Raw genomic sequence first — 18,330 nt, 5'->3', positions numbered from 1 at the left:
CTATGAATCATGACATATTAATTGAGGCCATGATAAAGAAAATTGTGTTGTTTTTTTTTGATCATGGTGTAACGAGAAGACCTGAAAAAAGCCGTGGTGTAATGAGAGGAACTGGAATAAATTTGAGTTTTCATGTCTTAAATCTCGACATTGAGAAACATTTTGAGAATTTTTAAATGTAGTTCGAATCACGACTGAAATGGCTTTTGTATAACCTGATCTATTTCGATGTTGGTTTGTGATGCCTGATTTTGCTTGCAAAAAATACTTTAAAAAATTAACCCACCAATCCCCCCCACCCCGAAAACAAAATTTCTCCTCTGTCAATGGGCGGAACAGCAACCATTCCCCCCGATAAACGTTTTCAGATCATAACTTAGCCTTGTTTTTTTTTGAAATTTGCCCATTATTTGTTGCAACGAATTTTTGGTTGTCCTGGTCTATCTTTAATAGCCACTTAAAAACAAGATTATAACATTTTTTACTGAATCAGGCTACATACATCTTTACTGAGTTAACTTTATTTATAAAATTAGCTTTTGCTGTTTTTGGTTTAGTGTTTTTAGTATTGTGAATTTCTTGAGCTAGAGCTGTAATAAGCTTTGACGTTTTTGGCCCATTTGGATTCCCGGAAATTTGACATAATTGATCGCCAAGTTTTCTGCCTTGTAGTTGCGTCTCGTAACTCTGAAATATATTTAAAAACAGATCATTGAAGCCTCAGCAAACAGCGGATAATTGATTGAAATTACTAGCAATTTACTTTCTGGTGACAACAGGTCCTCACACTTCTGGTCCTCCAACTCCTCACTGAAATAGGCGCATTAAATTATAATAAGGATTATGTTTTTCATATAGAAGCCACTGGTTTTTCGTGACTTACTTGAGTCGATCCTGTTCCAATATTTGCACGATTCCATTCCTCTTTTCGACCACCTGGAGTAAGTTGGCCAACAGTCTTTCTTCTTCAGCTGTTTCGACCTCCGTTTTGGCTAAAACCAAACACTGTTGTCAACTCTCACCAATTTAGTTAAAGTGAAGCCAACACGAAAAGATATTACTGGCGTAACAGTAACGTGACAAGGGTTCTTCTTAGTTGTACATTGTGTGTTGTTCATGTGAATTTCACAGTTTTGTGAGCATATAATTATATTTTTAATGCAGTCAGTCTTGGCCCCCTGAAATGTAGTAAAAATGTAGCACTGTGTTGATTAATAATCTGACGTTGTGCTGTCATGAGGTGTCTGAGTTTGTCGGTGATGGCCTCTTGGATCTCCTCCAGTTCCCTCTGGTTCAGAATGTGCATCAACTCATTCTCCCTCCTGACTATCCTGTTCTTACTCCTCACCAACTCCAGCCACTCTCCCAGCAATACACTCTCCTCACATCTAGTCTTAGCACCCGACTCTAAACAATTTCAATAGAGAAATGTTTTTTTTTCCAGTCACTCGATCGTCAGATTCAGAAAAATGGGTCAGTTCCCATATAAAAGACATCAAATTGAATGAGTCGCGATCAGCATTTATCTGTCTTCTTTTGTCAGATGATGACTATGTCTTGCGATGACTGGAACACATCTTTTCTAATAGATGTCTAATTGAAAGATTGGCCGAGTTTAATAGGGTTTAAAATGTGCAATTCAAGTTTTTCCGGCGTTTCTCGTTTTGAATTTTAATGAATCTTTTGTTTTGAATTTAAAAAGTCTTTTGTTCACCTTTGGCAATGCAATGTAGCACATGTTCGATCTGGGTTCCCTTGTGCTGCAGCTCCTTAAGCATTTCCTCCAGTTGGTGTAGCTCCACGTATATCTGGTGCTCCGGCATGTTATCCGTTTTGCCATATTTCTAGAAGAACAAGTAATGTAGCATCCAGTCAATCAAGTCATTAAAGTAACAAATGTTTATATTTTTGTTTTGTTTTTTTTCAGCGATAAAAAATTTTTCGGCATAAATACAATTGCTGATCTTTTTTCCTGTCTTTTTTTTTACTCCTTGGAACTGACCTTGGGATAGAGATGTGCCTTCTCGTATCTGGGTTCCACGCGTGGCTGTTGGCTCCTTAGCTGACTAGATGTGTCAGAAGATGACTTGGTCTTGCGTCTTGTGGAATTATGTTTGGCTTTGGCTGGGATGTTATTGTTGTTGTTGCTTGCATTGCTATTTGTTGGGCTAGTAAGTTGGCAACCTGAAGTCATTTTGAAACGTAGTTTTTTTATGAGTTCCAATACAATGCTTAAATATTAGTAGTTGCTTATTTGCATGCATATGATTATCCGGAGAAAAATTTTCTTTGTTCCTATTTTAGTGTTTGGACTCCTTTTGAGATAGTGCCATTTCATACGGAAACTAGCTTACTGACTTTCGTGTTTTTTTCTAGGCAACTGTAGGCAATCATTTTGTTCTTATCTCTTCTCAAGCGAATCAGTTCGAAGACTGAAAAAAGGTTTAAAAAAGGATGCTGACTCTGACCTTGGAGGAGGGTGAAGGGGTTGTCCTCATAGAAGCCATCGAAGCAGTAAGTGAGAGTGGACTCTTGTGCATCTGAAGATGTGCATCCGTCGTCGAGGTAGATGTTTAATTGTGACAAGGAATTCGAGCCTAAAGCGGAAGTTATGCAGTTTCACCGAAGTCATTGTAAAATTTTAAAAACAATCGGCAGGTAGTTCTTAATGAAGGCAGTGAAATTTTCAAAAAAATTGTCAGGAAATTCTTAATTGAGTGTTCTAGTTGATAAGAATATCAAGCCAAGGCATTGAGCGATTTTGCCTTACAATTTTGAAAGAGTGTTGTTTTTTTTCTAGATTTAGTATCCTGAATCAAACGCTTGGAACATAATTGCTATTTTGTAATTTATTTTTTCGTCCAATTAACCGAAACCGTGTTCATAGCCAGATCAATTATTATTTTTCTACTCACTTTCATCGACGTTAAGCGCTTCCACGCTGTCGCATTCAATCGACGATATTCGTCTTCGGTTATGCTGGCTACTTCTCCGGTGGTTGTCATATTTGTAGGAATCTCCAGGGCTTGTAGGACTGAAGTGAAACTGCTTTCTAGGACTATTGCTTAGTGAAGTGGATTGATTAACAAGTTTCTTGGCTGGCGTAGGCGTGGTTTCCTCGCATTTTAAACGTACAGTGAAGTTTGGATCCTCGCCAGTGCTTCGATAAGTGGAAGCGTAGCTATCGAATGACAGTAAATCGATGGAATTCGGTCGCATAAAATTAGGAGGATGATTTTTATTAGATGTTGACTTTTCGTCAATTTTTATTTCAACCGATGATGTTGAGCCATCAGATTGCGTCTTAAGTGTGTCTTGTTTTTGTGGAGCATCATTTTTAGAGCTGTTTTTGGCTTCGTCGGGACTTGAATTATTATCTCGCCATGAGTCAAGCATATAAAGCGGGTTCATACATGCCTCCAGTTGCTCAGGTGATTCCGCTTGCTCCGATTCTGATACCCGGTTCCGCGGAGCTGGTGACGAGAATGAAAGCAAAGGATTGTTTGGATCTCCAAATAGCTCAGAGTCAGAAGAATCAGATTTTGAGATGACGTCTTCAAAGACCCCGCTGTCATCTGTGAGAACTGAGTTTCGGTTGGACATCGAAAGATTTCCCATCAGCCGGGTCCCGGTGAAAAAGGTTCCGGGACTGCTGCATGCATGAGAGGCTTCTGAAGCCTCGTGCTTGTCGAAGTAAGAATATCGTTCCATGTTTATAGAAGCAAGACTGAATTTTGAGGTCGTCGTTTGTTGCAAGTAGAAATTTTTTCTACGCAGCTATCAGTCTACAAATAAAAGTAAATCTTGATATAATTGAAGGTAACAACGGCAAGATCAAAAATGGTATAAAAAAACATAAGTTTCTAGTTCACCTATTGCTAATCAGAATGGCTAAATTTAGAAAATAAATTGAAAGGAAAAAATATGCGAGTGCAAACTTATTTCTTCTGAGGATTGAGTTCGTATTTAGGGAAGAGCGAATTATGAGGTAATGAGGATTGACGCGAGATAATCCGGAAATTAATGCAAGTTTGTAGATTTAGAGGTTTTCCCATCTAATACTTCTATGATGATTTATATTGAACATAATAATCTACGTTTTGCTTGAAAATTGTCCATCCTTTTCCATAGAGCATTACGCAATTGAAATGTATTGTTTTTAACATGTCTGTATGAGGAAAAATGTCCCAAATTTCCGCTTCTTAAAAAAATAACAGACTGGTGCACAATTGATTACATTGGATTATACTGAACACCGTTTGCTTAGATTTTGCTGCGTTATTTTTATTATTTCCCCGCTATCTAGGCATGGAAATTGATGGCAGCGTTGAAATTCTTTTGGGCGAGTTTTATTACTTTTTTGTGACCTACCTGTGTGAAATGGGGAGAAAATTTAAGGGATAAAACCGCAGGCACTTTAGTCAAAACTGAGCCTTAGCGTGGAAACTGGCCGCAGTGTAGCGCAGGTGAAAATGCGCTTTATTGCAGTGGTTAGATTGGAAATGGGGAGCGCTATTTGCTGTAATAAGAGAAGGAAAATGAATGTGTTCGTTGTGAGGGACGTCTGAGTTGTATTTATTTACTGTTATTGTTCTGCCTGAAAAGCTGCAACAAATGACGGCCTCGCGTTCAAAATTTCCTACCAGTTTTTGACTACCTGGTCTGATAAGAGTATACTAGTATCCCCTCCCATTGCGCTGCTGCAAAAAACTTCCTTTTTTGCAGGATTGTCTTGTGAAGATTATATAATCAAAATTATTAGTTGAAGTGTTCATGAAACATATTTTGTATTTTGTTCTTTCTCCTCCATAATTTGTCTTTTTAGAGGAAAAAGTATTTTTGGCGAATTTAGATATAGAAGTTTCGAAATTTTAGTCATTTTGATAGATCGATCGATTTTCCGAGCGGTCCTCAAACTAAATGCAGACTAATAGACTAAAATGCAGGCAGCCTTGTGAGAAAGCAAGCCAAAAATTTTCATTTTGGGGCACATTGTTAAGATAAAGATTTAAAAAATTTGTTTTTTTTTGTGAGTGCTTTGCCCTTCAGAATTAGTATGCAAAGGTGCTTCAGACAGTTTGTTGGTTGGTTTCCATCCCTTGTGTCTAATCTGCACCTGTATAAGTCTATAAATTACCGACTTGGGAGAAAATAAGGCTTTTTAATAGTAAAATGGTGGCTACCTATAAAGTCATTATCATTGCTGCATGGAGTAAATGCAATCGAATGGTCCATCGCTCAAAGAAAATATAGCCATTAAACAAAGCAATTGTTATGGTTTGTCTGAACAGTGTTGAAACTTATGGTATATATTGTGTATAATGATATCTTAATTCAGCCCCAACATATTTGATCATATTTGAAGACGGGTAGTTTTTATGGTTCAACTATGCTAACATCAACAGAAGGGTATTTCTATAGTTGGGAGTCTGGGATATAATACAAATGGATAGTTGTTCCATTCTTAATCAAAGACCGTTAGATCAATATTTTTTCTTTTATTCTATTCCCGCTGCTGATTCCATGTAATAGATATGGTGTTATTTGATAGTGCGAATTTCTACTAATCCTTACTTGGTTAGTATAAATGCTAGTGTGGTGATATTGATATGCCTGCTTTTGATTCATTTATTTCCCTATGTGTTTCCTACAGACACTAGTTGTCTAAGTGGAGCATAAATAATGGGTTTGGTTCTCAAGAGACACTTTTGCAACCCATTTCCCCCATTAAAACCGGGGATTGAGGCAGTAGTTGTCAGGAATTGTCGCAAGAAAAGAAAGCGATGCTAATTTTGAAGAACCCGGTTTGAAGCAGGGAAGTAAGATGAGAAAGTTGCTTTTTGTCGTCGAATATCAGATCAAGCGTACTGACAAGAATGATGTTATTTGAAGTGATTTTTCACTTAGGTAGGTTTTTTTAGGTGGAGCTTACAACCGAATCAAAAATTAAAGTATAGAAAAGTAAATAAAAAAATAAATCAGGCAAAGGTTAATAAATTGTTCCGGTCACCGAGAATTGATTGGAACTGGTCTTTGAGTGTTTTAGTGATTTTTTCACGTTTTTTTTTTCACATAAAATCAGATAGCTGCAGATTGTCTCAACTGATATATCCATAATCAAGCCCTTTCAGTTGTGGTTCGAATTTAAAAAAAAACCCCACAAAACTTTATGTTGAGCAAAACCGGTCCGAATTTTTTTGATTTTTAGTCCAATTTACCTTGAATAAAGCAAGCGGCACAAACGGCGCAAAAGAAAGGTTATGAATTTTTTAAAAAAAATGTATCTGCTTTTTGTGTCTGGATTTTTTTTGTGCTACCTACGCAGAAACTACAGGTTTTTGTGAAGCATTCTTCGATGTAAAGGCTACTGCTGCAGCAGTGTCGCCTAATGTTAAATACCTTTGTAAATATCATTAAATTTATCCGTTGACAGTGATTTCAATTTTAAAATTTTAGCAAATTTTTTAACCAATAACCATGCGAACATTTCAAAGTCGAAACTGGTTAAACCAATTTTGCCATTTCATTTTGCTGGGGCCAATTATAAGAGCTTTTCCACATTCTGCTATATGCATGTTTTTGAAGTTCTAAATTGCACAAAAAATATCGAGTCATCGGGTTAGAAAATGTTTAGCGTTGGTTTAACTTGATATGAATACCTGGCCTAAATTCAAACTCTTCTTTAAAAGAGACTTGAGCTGGAAAAGTTAGATTAAGCAAGGTCTGTTTTAAACCAATTTAGTTTAACCAATTGGTTAATGGTCAAATCGTTTCAACAAACCAACTTTTGAAACCAATTGGTCGAAACACTCGTTGATTAAATGGCTAGATTGGGCATTACTGTCCTTTCAATCAATGCGCATTCAATGTTCCCGTTTTTTTGTACTGACAGGCAGCATTGCGCAGTGGTTCAGACAAATGAGTTGCTCAGTTCGGCAACTTGGTTTGCGTCGAAAGCGGAGATTTGAACACTTTTTTGTGCACTTGGAAAACCATTGTTTTGAGGTACATATGGTTGCCATTAGATACAAATCTGTTTATTGCTCCACCGCTGAAAGTGGGCAGGAACTTTGTTTCTGAGTATTTTACTTTTTGTAAAAAAAAAACTTCTTTTGAGTTTTTTCCCACGCAAAATCAGGTGCGACAAACAGTCATCGGAATGGGTCGAGTCATATATCAATGGAAAGCCCTTTCAGCTATGATTCAAACAACATTTAAACATTTTCAATGAGAATTTTTAGCTTTCAGAAAAACCAGTTTGATTTTAGACTTTTTAAACTCTGTTTTCACGCTTGCAATTCGGAAAAGAAAATATTTTTTGTTCCGACTTTCGAAACGAAAGTAACGGAATATTTGTGCTCGGGGTGGGTTTTTTTTCTTCAGACAAATTTCGACTTCTTAACTAGCCATTTTTGACGGAAGTTTTTAAATATCATTCGAAAGCTATTGTTGTCCTGAGCTTAAATTTGAAAAGATATTTCACTTGTGATCCTTTTTCGCAAAGTTATGAGGGTTTAAAGATTGCCATTTTGACCAATTTGGGACAATAAACGCGCGATATAATTCGCGCTATTAACGCGTAAGCAGAGATTTAATCCGTCTTAGAAATTTTTCCAAATTGGTTGAAAGAAGCTTATTTGCCATAATTGATTTGTTACAAGGAGCGAAATCTATTGTTTTGTACTTTATATGGCGTGTGGGGGGATGATTTTCATAGAAAAATTTTCAAATTTTAGAATTTTTTTTTTTTTTCATTTTATTTTATTTCATTTATTTTTTTTTATGTTGTGCATGTTATTACTGCTCCATAAACGTTAAAAGGCAGTCGTAACTTTCAGGGCTTCGCCCTGATACGAGCAGTCTTGTTAGGTTAAGAATTAGTTCAGCAAAATCACTTGAATCATTTTTCGACAGCAGCTGGCATATATGTTCTGCTAGACTGTTTAACCTACAGATTTTGTGAGCATATCTGTTTTTCAAATTGCAGTTTTATTTGAAATTTTTTAATGTTGGTTGGAAACCTACTCTTGGTTCTTGGTTCATTGTTTTAATTTGTTTTTTCGCGTTAAGTTTTTTCTTCGGAACAAGTGGTGGCGGCTGATGTTAGATCTGCTTAGTTCTGTTTTAAAGACCAAGTTTTGTTTTAAATAATCTGTTTTTCGGTGGGCGTTAAACTTGGGGGTGTTCGTTTTAAGTATTTTCAGATTTTTCCATTTTTAGCCTGGCTTTTATCCCATTTTTTCGGCAAGCTGCCGTGCTATTTTGTGTTATATCTCAAGCAGCGCGAAACTCCGCTTTGCCTGTAAGAAAGTAACAAAGTTATAGAAGGTCTTATTTCAGCCCTAGAATATCAGCTCAAATGACAGGCTGGACTGATCTCGCCTGGTTGTGAAAATAGATAATTTTTGGGGCAACAAAATTATACAATTTTTCCCCAAATGTTGGCTACTGAGTAGAATTTTGTAAGACACTAATTTAATCAAAATCAAAGGCGTAGTCTTGATAAAATAAATTAGAAACTAACCTCGATTACTATAAGTCTCTGTTGAGTATCCGTGACGGATCGCCAACTTCATATGATTGAAGAAGGTATAAAAAAGACTTCTACGGACTATTAGTGACTTGCTAAATCAGATAGAACAAGCGCGTTAACACTTTGATTTGAGCTAAGCTCCCCAACTTCAAAGAAACTCCAATCACGACTTGATTACTGTCTAGTTTTTATTCAATTTTCCTAGCCAAATCTTCAAGAAGGAATCAGCTCCTCGCAATGTATATGCAAGTCTACTCTGTTTGAAAGTTAATGGTTTTGCATTTAGATTTGAGAAGAGATTAAATGTGGCTCCATGTTTTACGAGTAAATCAAAATCAGCGGGGAAAAGGTAATCGCAGGTCGGCCAAATTAGCTCAAGACTCGACTAAGTCGATTGTTGTAACTTCAAACTTACTCATTTTCGTTATCTCTTTGTGCTGTGTTCTCCAAATTGAATAAATGGTAGAAAAGTGGTCTGGTGATAATAAACAGTGGATTATCAGTTATATTATAATGCAACTCAAATTATAATAATCTAGCCTGCCCTCTCTCCGATCGCCAAACCGCCACTTCAGTTAGAACTTGATTCTATTGTATACATTACCACCCACATTTTAGTTCATGCCATTTTTGCGACCCATGAAAATGCCCAATGATTAACACGTGATATGAAAACGAATGCTTTCTGCTATATGCTACTATGGTGATGCTTTTTTAGTCCCCGTTTTTGAGTTGTTGGAGTAACAATTGCACGACTTGCATAAAACCGATAAGCTAATAATACTTGTGTATGGTTTACTATAATTTGAAAGAGACAGAAACTTAGATATTTTTAATGTGTTTCGTTATAATGCAAGTCTAGTTAGAATCCACCATAATAAATTTTAAAGGCGTATAATACTTCACAGAAATATGTTACAGGCTTTCGATATAATTCATTGAAATATAAGCTTTTTTTCATAGTATCTTTTTTAGTACCATTTTTATGCCATTTGGTCTTTATGTTATTAGACACAGTGGCATTCGTGGTTTTCCTTTCTCCCATTATTCGTGCAGCTCACTTTTTGTGGCTTCCTGCTGCTACGGTGCTATGGACAGACCAGTAGAATTAATATCATCTATACCCGTTGTGAAAAAGTGGCAATGACGTTGCCTGCCAAACACACAGGAAATTGGTAATCGATGAAGTTAGCTGAGCTCGGTTGTGTAAATGCGTGAAAAAATTTCGCAATCGAGGGGTATTTTTCAACCATAAAAAGGTAGTTTTATCCTTAACTGGAGTGCGGAATAAGCTCTGTGAAAGCTGTTTTTTTTAACTTAAATTTTGGAGATTACCTCAATTCAAACGGTGATGAATTCAAATAAGTTCTTGAAAATCCGGCTGCCCCGTGGAAAAGCCTAGATCAGTCCCTCTTCTGGGTATCGGAGGATTAGTTGCTTGTTTTTTTTTCATCCCCAGAGTTCTGTGTGCGTATGTGCTAAAAACTTGAACCGACCGATGGTTTTCTCCAAAAAACAATGACGAAATTCTAACTAACCTCTTGAAGTCTGTTTGCAAAAGGTGGCTTTGGTGTAAATGAACTCTTAGGAAATCTCGAATTATTTTGAATCTGTGCAGTAGATTATACGGCCAATTTCAGCTATAATTTCAGGCCAATTATGTCTGAACTGGGAGTCTATTTTGACTGCCTTTCGATTTTAAATTCGCAACAGAAGGTACAACTTTCAATGAACTGATTTCGCTATTGTTTTGACATGTGGCTGTTTATGTTGCTACACCTATAAATAAGCCTATCCTAAATAACTCTCAAAATGAAATTTCCAATATTTCACTAAGCGCTTTACTCGAATATCAAATAGAGGGTCTTATTGGATTCAAGTTAGAAAAACACGTTTCGCGAAGTACGGAGGCTTATTTTGCGCCCGCTTGACCGGAGTAATCTTGTTCTTACCTTGGGCAATGTTTTGTTCCACCAATCCCTCTGAATTGATATTATGGTAGGAATAGTACCCTTATAAATTTACTCTTGCTGAGGGTAATTGTTGTGTGACCTGTTGAACACTAAAAAAGAGTTAAATTGCTCTGAACAAATTTTTTCCTGTGGCAGAAAATAATGAGTTAAATAAAGAGGGCTGTTCGATCGATAAAATGATAATCATTTCGATTTAACTTCATTTGCCTTTTTGTTCTGATTGGCAAAACGCGATTGTTTTAAAGTGCCAATGAATAAAGTGGAGACACTAATTTAGGTCATGCTTTTTTTTTAGTTCTTTCAAGAAAAATAGTTTTGCTCGCGCTCAGATTTGATTTTTCGCGGTTTGGCTTTTGATTTTTTTTAAATCAAAAGAAAGGCAAATTGCAAGAGCGAATGTCTTGTAATCGGGAACTAGACTGAAGTTGAACTTGCTTATGTTGGGACCTAAACAATGAAGCCTTCCTCCCAACGTGGCATGGAGGTAACGCGGTCGCTTTTTCACCCTAAGGTTTAGGCTTCGAGTCCCTTTGAAAAAGTGTCATGGCTATCAAAAAAGTCAAAGTTTTGAAGCTATGATCATTTCTTCTTGGAAATTATTAAATTTTCTCGAGACTTACCATGCGATTTTTAAGTTGAGTGTTCAATAGAGAAACCTGTGTTTGGAAATCTCATCTTTTTGGGCGGTTCTGAAATACTGTTTGCAGAAAAATGTTAAGGATTTCGGAAAGTCAAGTTTTTGAACGTTTTTTTTTTAGTGTTTCTTAAAAACTACCCTATCAAATGTAAGATGAAAAGTTCAATCGATGAAACTGAATGCGAGAGTTCTTTCTGCAGAAGTGACGACGTCTTAGTTTTTTTGTAAGAAAAATGTTATGTCCTTAGGAAAATTCAAATGTCTTTTACTCTTCTCACTTGTTTTAGTGGAAAATTAGCTATATTTTCTCAACATTTTTTAAACGTTTTCTTATGTTTTTTTGTTTGTTTGCTCCTATTCGCCTCTGTTAATTTTTTTACTGTTGTCATAACGCCATGAGACTTGGTATGATGGTCAAACTAACAATTGTGAATAGTTTTGTTCTTCATACGTGACATCGTAAAATTACGCATTCAGCAGTTTTTATTTTTTCTCGACTTCCGATTTTTTTAGGATTGTGTTGTATCGCTTCTCTTGGCCTCTGTGTTATTGTTATTTTGATTCCGAAAAAGTTCGAAAATTGTCTATGTCGAGATAAAAATTGCTCTGAGCTCCTGAGTTAGTTTTGTTGCTATATTTTTTTCTCAAATTGTGATGGTTGGAACTTTCTTTACTGGTTGCATAGTAATCGGCTATCCTTATTGTTCCGATCATTTCACGCGATGAGAGATTCAATTATCGATTAAATTTTCCTTATTGAACTCTCAATTAACTTTTCACAAAAACGTCACAAGTTTTCACAATTGAAAGGCTATTATTGCCTCTCATTCTTGCATTGTTTCAACCTATTCATGCGTACTCGGTCTAAAAAATACAGGTTATATTGGCAGAGAAGTTGACAAAGAAATTTTTTTCTTTTCGATGATTTTCGCATATTCAAGCGTTAGCGTACGTGTTGTTGCTGTTTGTAGATGCAAACGGAGTAATTGTCCAACTTGTTTGTTCTGTATTTCCTTTAATTCACTATGCATGATTGTGGAGATCCATACACAATGACAAGGGGAAAAGCTACGGTACAAATATCCTTCTTAACTGACGAATTCTGCAACTTCAGAAAAAAGCGGAAGAAAACAGCCTTCCGAAAGCTTCGATGTATACTCTTGCTCAGCTACGCTATGTAGACCACACAACTGAATCGCATATCTCTCCGGAATTGATAAAAACATCGAAAACAAATGCCTAGACTGTAACGTAGTCAACGTGACGTCGTACGTCATGTCTTTAATTGTCATTTGAAGCTGACCAACTTAAAAATTGACCTGTGGGACAACCCCGTTGAGTTTGCAAAATTGCTCAATTTACAATAATGGCTTGCTCATTTAGATATTATCTCGTATTTCTCTTATATCACACCTCGACATGGTTAACATGATTCTTTTCATTTGCAATAGTCATCTTCCTGTAATCGGGAACTTTTTCCCTGAAAACGTGCTACAAACGTACAAGTGCCAAAAATAAATTGCAGGCTCTTTCTCAAATGGTCTAGGGGCTGCACCCTAAAATCTGGGGTTCGATTCTCTGTCGGATTTTACATTGTTTCAGTTTGAATTTCAAAATTTTTCCGCGTAAAACTGAATTTTTTATCTGTGCTTATTCTTTTTTTGCTTATATTTGCTAGCTCTCCTTCAAAAGGTTGATTTTTTTATAGTTTAAACAATTTCTCTTATTATTGGCAGTCGTACTCTTATTTCATCAATTTACCGACTCGTAATGTGATTAATTTTTTTATTTTATCAAAATGCGTTTGGCCTAGTTAACTTTTTTTATCTCGTTTGAGATGCACATATTTAATGTATTTTTTGAATAATTAGGGCGGTTGTGGTGTAAACGTTTCAAATTTTTTGAAAACTTATTCTCTTGAAATTTTTATTTACAATATTTGCATATGACATCGGTTTCAGCTCAGTGCTCATCTTCCGTTGTATTGTTGGCCTAGTTTCTGCTCGGTATAAGATATTTAAAACATATTTAATGTTGGTGGTTACGCTTTCTGTTTTTCTGAAACCCAGTTTTATTTTTTATGTAAACTTAGTATTTTCTGTCTGATATTCTTTTTTGCTATATTGCAATGCTTGGCTTGTAAAGTTGTGTAAATTTCCGCTGCGCCTCCCTTGAAATTTTTTGGTTTTGCTATCTATCGCTATTTTTTCATTTAGCAACAAAGTTTCGAATCAGCAACCGTTTCTATATCTATCTAGTATATTTTTGAATGCTTCTATCACTATCTCCCTATATGTGGTCAGAACAGTTTGCGCTACTTGTCAACATCCTGTGTACCAGGTTTTGAGTGTTCTGTAAATTATCTCGAAAAGTCTTCATAGTTCTAATTAAGTGGTGCTGTGACGCCTAATCTATTATATATTTAAATGCGGGCTTCACTATCTCGCCATGTTTAAGCTTTTTCAACATATTATTTTTGCATGTTTAAGCTATGTCGTATATTGTAATGGTTAAGATTTTTTTTTCGATTTTCCAATTCAATTTTAGTGATTTTTCTTACCGAGTTTGAATGAAGCAGCCCAATATCGAATTAGTCGTTGCGAATTTGGCTTCCATTTTTGACTGCCCGAATCATTTTAGTTAACGAGATAAGACGATTTTTGAGAATTAACTGACGAATTCTGCAACTTCAGAAAAAAGCGGAAGAAAACAGCCTTCCGAAAGCTTCGATGTATACTCTTGCTCAGCTACGCTATGTAGACCACACAACTGAATCGCATATCTCTCCGGAATTGATAAAAACATCGTAAACAAATGCCTAGACTGTAACGTAGTCAACGTGACGTCGTACGTCATGTCTTTAATTGTCATTTGAAGCTGACCAACTTAAAAATTGACCTGTGGGACAACCCCGTTGAGTTTGCAAAATTGCTCAATTTACAATAATGGCTTGCTCATTTAGATATTATCTCGTATTTCTCTTATATCACACCTCGACATGGTTAACATGATTCTTTTCATTTGCAATAGTCATCTTCCTGTAATCGGGAACTTTTTCCCTGAAAACGTGCTACAAACGTACAAGTGCCAAAAATAAATTGCAGGCTCTTTCTCAAATGGTCTAGGGGCTGCACCCTAAAATCTGGGGTTCGATTCTCTGTCGGATTTTATATTGTTTCAGTTTGAATTTCAAAATTTTTCCGCATAAAACTGAATTTTTTATCTGTGCTTATTCTTTTTTTGCTTATATTTGCTAGCTCTCCTTCAAAAGGTTGATTTTTTTATAGTTTAAACAATTTCTCTTATTATTGGCAGTCGTACTCTTATTTCATCAATTTACCGACTCGTAATGAGATTAATTTTTTTATTTTATCAAAATGCGTTTGGCCTAGTTAACTTTTTTTATCTCGTTTGAGATGCACATATTTAATGTATTTTTTGAATAATTAGGGCGGTTGTGGTGTAAACGTTTCAAATTTTTTGAAAACTTATTCTCTTGAAATTTTTATTTACAATATTTGCATATGACATCGGTTTCAGCTCAGTGCTCATCTTACGTGGTATTGTTGGCCTAGTTTCTGCTCGGTATAAGATATTTAAAACATATTTAATGTTGGTGGTTACGCTTTCTGTTTTTCTGAAACCCAGTTTTATTTTTTATGTAAACTTAGTATTTTCTGTCTGATATTCTTTTTTGCTATATTGCAATGCTTGGCTTGTAAAGTTGTGTAAATTTCCGCTGCGCCTCCCTTGAAATTTTTTGGTTTTGCTATCTATCGCTATTTTTTCATTTAGCAACAAAGTTTCGAATCAGCAACCGTTTCTATATCTATCTAGTATATTTTTGAATGCTTCTATCACTATCTCCCTATATGTGGTCAGAACAGTTTGCGCTACTTGTCAACATCCTGTGTACCAGGTTTTGAGTGTTCTGTAAATTATCTCGAAAAGTCTTCATAGTTCTAATTAAGTGGTGCTGTGACGCCTAATCTATTATATATTTAAATGCGGGCTTCACTATCTCGCCATGTTTAAGCTTTTTCAACATATTATTTTTGCATGTTTAAGCTATGTCGTATATTGTAATGGTTAAGATTTTTTTTTCGATTTTCCAATTCAATTTTAGTGATTTTTCTTACCGAGTTTGAATGAAGCAGCCCAATATCGAATTAGGCGTTGCGAATTTGGCTTCCATTTTTGACTGCCCGAATCATTTTAGTTAACGAGATAAGACGATTTTTGAGATTTTTAAAAAAAATTGTTAGAATTTTCAAATAAAAAATTTATTTTCAAAACTTGAAGTTTCCAACCCTGTAGTTGGATCCTTTCAGACTGATCTCAAAGATTGCGAATCTTGCCTCCAAATATGACTGCTCAATTCTTTGTAGTTTTCGAGATATGACGTTTTGTTGGTGATTTTTTCAAAACTTTTCAGAAAATTTTAATTAATTATTTCTCAAAATTTGAAACTCCCAACCTTAAAGTTGCGTGCTGTCAGAGTACTCTTAGGAGTTACAAATCTTGCCTCCAAATATATCTGTTCAACTCTTTGTAGTTTTCGAGATATGACGTTTTTTGTGATTTTTGCAAAAAATTTTCAGACAACTTATAATAAATTTTTTAAGCAAAATCTGAAACTCCCAACCCTGTAGTTGGGCACTGTCAGAGTGATCTCAAAGATTGCGAATCTTGCCTCCAAATATAACTGCTCAATTCTTTGTAGTTTTTGAGATGTGACGTTTTCTGTGATTTTTTCAAAAATTTTCAGAAAGTTTAAATTATTTTTCAAAATTTGAAACTCCCAACGCTATACTGCGGTGTTGTCAGGGTGCTCTAAAAAGTTACAAATCTTGCTACATGTGAGTGCTAAACGGGAGTGCTCAATTCATTGTAGTTTTCGAGATATGACGTTTTTTGTGATTTTTTCAAAATTTTTCAGAAAACTTAAATTATTATGATTATTTAAAAATCTGAAATTCCTAACCTTGTAATTAGGTCTCGTCAGAGTACTTTCAAGGATTGCGAATCTTGCCTTCAAATTGGACTGCTCAAATTCTTGTAGTTTTCGAGACCTCATGTTTTTTGTGATTTTTCAAAAAAAATTTCGGAAAATTTTAATTAAATACTTTTTTTTAAAAATCTGAAATTCCCAACCCTGTAACTGGGTACTGTCAGAGTACTATAAAGGGTCGCGAATCTTGCCTCCAATTATGATTGCTCAATTCTCTGCAGTTTTCGAGATGTGACATTTTTCTGATTTTTTCAAAATTTTTAGAAAGTTTAAATTAATTATTTTTAAAAATTCCCAACGCTATACTTCGGTGTTGTCAGGGTACTCTAAAGAGTTGCAAATCTTGCTACATGCGACTGCTAAACGCGACTGCTCAAATGCTTTTAGTTTTCGAGATTGACGTTGTTTGATTTCTTCAAAATTTCTCTAGGAACTTAGCTACAAAGAAATTCAAAAAAATTGAAACTACCAACTTGATGAAGATAAAACCTTAATGTCAGCGTACACTCAGGCGTCTCAAATCTTGCCTCTTAATATCAATGCTCAAATCCTTTTAGTTTCCGAGCTAAGACGTTTTTTTTAAATTTTTTTCGGGAAACTTAGGTTTAAAAAAAATTCAAAAAATTTTGGATTCCTAACCCTATAGTAGGGTGCTCTCAGGGACTCTCAGTGGTTGCAAATCTGGCCTCCAAAATTCTCCAGAGGCCCATTAAGTTTTCGAGATGACGTTCTTAAAATGGGAATTAAAAAAGTTTGAAAGTTCGAAATTACCAACCCTGTAATTGGGTGCTGTCAGAGTACACTAAAAGTTTGCAGATGTTTTTCCAATGTATGCGGTTTTTTTCGTGAGTTCTCGAAAAATTTCGAAGCACCGAAGGTGCGTTAAGCGCTAGTAACGTTTAACTGATATGTGCTTGTCAAGAGAGTCGGATTTCAAGATTAATGACAATCCCGCCCCTATCAACCTTGAATAGTAAAGGTTATTAGGTTTGTTGAGTAAATAATATCCTCAGAGTTTTGCTGGTAGCTAGTTTTCATGTCGATATGGCACAAAGACAGCATAATTCTGCAAATTAGAGGTTACCTTCAGACTGTCATTTGGCTTTAGGGGCCAGGCCTCTAGCCTCTCTTAACGAAGGCTGAAGGCTTGTCCTCCTTTAGAGAGGCAATTTCATTAAATTGACACAAAGAATATCGCTAAATTGAAGAGTTAAAAGAAAAGTGAGTACGGCTAGGTTGTTCATTTAATCGCAAGGTAGGACTAGATTGTTCAGTAATGTGTCCTTTCTGTCCTCATAAAATGATCAGAAAATTTCACACAATAATCAGACAACAATTTTTCTGTCAAGAAATCAAAAATATATTTGTTTTTGACTTCACAGAATAATCAGACAATAATTTTTCGGTGAAGAAATCAAAAATATATTTATTGAATAATATATATTTGATGGGACAGTAAATAAGAAGTTATGATAGGGTTTTTAGCACATTCATTTGTTAATTTATAGTGCTGAAATATATCAGTGAGTCATGAAAAATTTGGGAAGTGAAATTCGCATCCCATATTTCTCGATGCAGAGCCCTTTATTGAACATGATACTGCTATCGGAACCTTGAATAAAAATTTAAATTCAACAGTTGAAAAACTTCAAAGCTACCACTAGATTGTATATTCTGAAAGGAATCTGATAGAGTTGGGCTTTTCGCTTTAAGGCAAAGTTTTTAAAGTCAAAAAGATTGCCGATCCATCTTTCAAATTGTCAAAAATTAAGAGGCTAAAAGATTCTCGGTGTGTTCTTACCTGTTCGTGTGCTCTTATTTTAAAACCTCATGTGTTTTCTGCTGTCATGGCTTTCAATTCAGCAAATAGACAACCAAATAAATCTAATGTGAAGGTTACTGTAACAACTGAACAGAAAAAGGAGCAAATGGACAACGGAACTAATGAAATGTGAAGGTTACTGTAACAACTAAGGAACATGTGAATTCTTTAACGGAATGTTTTTCGTATCATTGTAAGTAAAAATGAAGTTTCAGCTGTTTTATGACGTGTGCCTGTTAGAAAAACTATCGTTTTGTTATTTACAACTTAAGAAATTAGATCGGTTAGTCATTTGATAAGCCTGGTTAATTAAAGCGTATTTGTTTTCTTTATTTGGTTATAAAGCGAGAGTGA

The 18,330-nt window shown here is 35.4% G+C and overlaps 1 protein-coding gene across 6 annotated transcripts; it reads right to left on the bottom strand.

Moving 5' to 3' along the window:
* Window positions 1-495: 495 nt before the first annotated feature.
* Window positions 496-18,245, bottom strand: LOC134844013 (uncharacterized). Of its 6 annotated transcripts, none has more exons than XM_063860464.1 (9): window positions 17,956-18,245; window positions 2,916-3,785; window positions 2,469-2,597; window positions 2,003-2,184; window positions 1,715-1,844; window positions 1,225-1,407; window positions 884-992; window positions 764-810; window positions 496-687 (listed from the first exon to the last, which is right to left on the bottom strand). In XM_063860464.1, exons 2-9 carry the CDS (start codon window positions 3,709-3,711, stop codon window positions 563-565), a joined length of 1,701 nt encoding a protein of 566 aa, XP_063716534.1. In that variant the 5' UTR covers window positions 3,712-3,785; window positions 17,956-18,245; the 3' UTR covers window positions 496-562. The 6 variants fall into 6 exon arrangements, with proteins under 6 accessions (XP_063716534.1, XP_063716531.1, XP_063716528.1 ...); XM_063860461.1 differs by lacking the exon at window positions 17,956-18,245 and adding an exon at window positions 10,072-10,394; XM_063860458.1 differs by lacking the exon at window positions 17,956-18,245 and adding an exon at window positions 8,525-9,363 and having other exon boundaries at window positions 2,916-4,064.
* Between the last annotated feature and the right edge of the window lie 85 nt (window positions 18,246-18,330).

The sequence above is a fragment of the Symsagittifera roscoffensis genome, chromosome 4 (genome assembly GCF_963678635.1).
Source record: "Symsagittifera roscoffensis chromosome 4, txSymRosc1.1, whole genome shotgun sequence".
Taxonomy (NCBI): Eukaryota; Metazoa; Xenacoelomorpha; order Acoela; family Convolutidae; genus Symsagittifera; species Symsagittifera roscoffensis.
The sequence above is the reverse complement of the archived record's forward strand: the minus strand, read 5'-3'. Positions and strand labels throughout refer to the sequence as shown.

Excerpts from the sequence above, each read along its gene's own strand:
- LOC134844013 (XM_063860464.1), bottom strand. The coding sequence starts at position 3,711 with ATGGAACGATATTCTTACTTCGACAAGCACGAGGCTTCAGAAGCCTCT. Across the intron at positions 993-1,224 it reads ACACCTCATGACAGCACAAC|CCAAAACGGAGGTCGAAACA; the intron begins GTCAGATTATTA and ends GTTTGGTTTTAG. Across the intron at positions 811-883 it reads TTGGAACAGGATCGACTCAA|TGAGGAGTTGGAGGACCAGA; the intron begins GTAAGTCACGAA and ends CGCCTATTTCAG.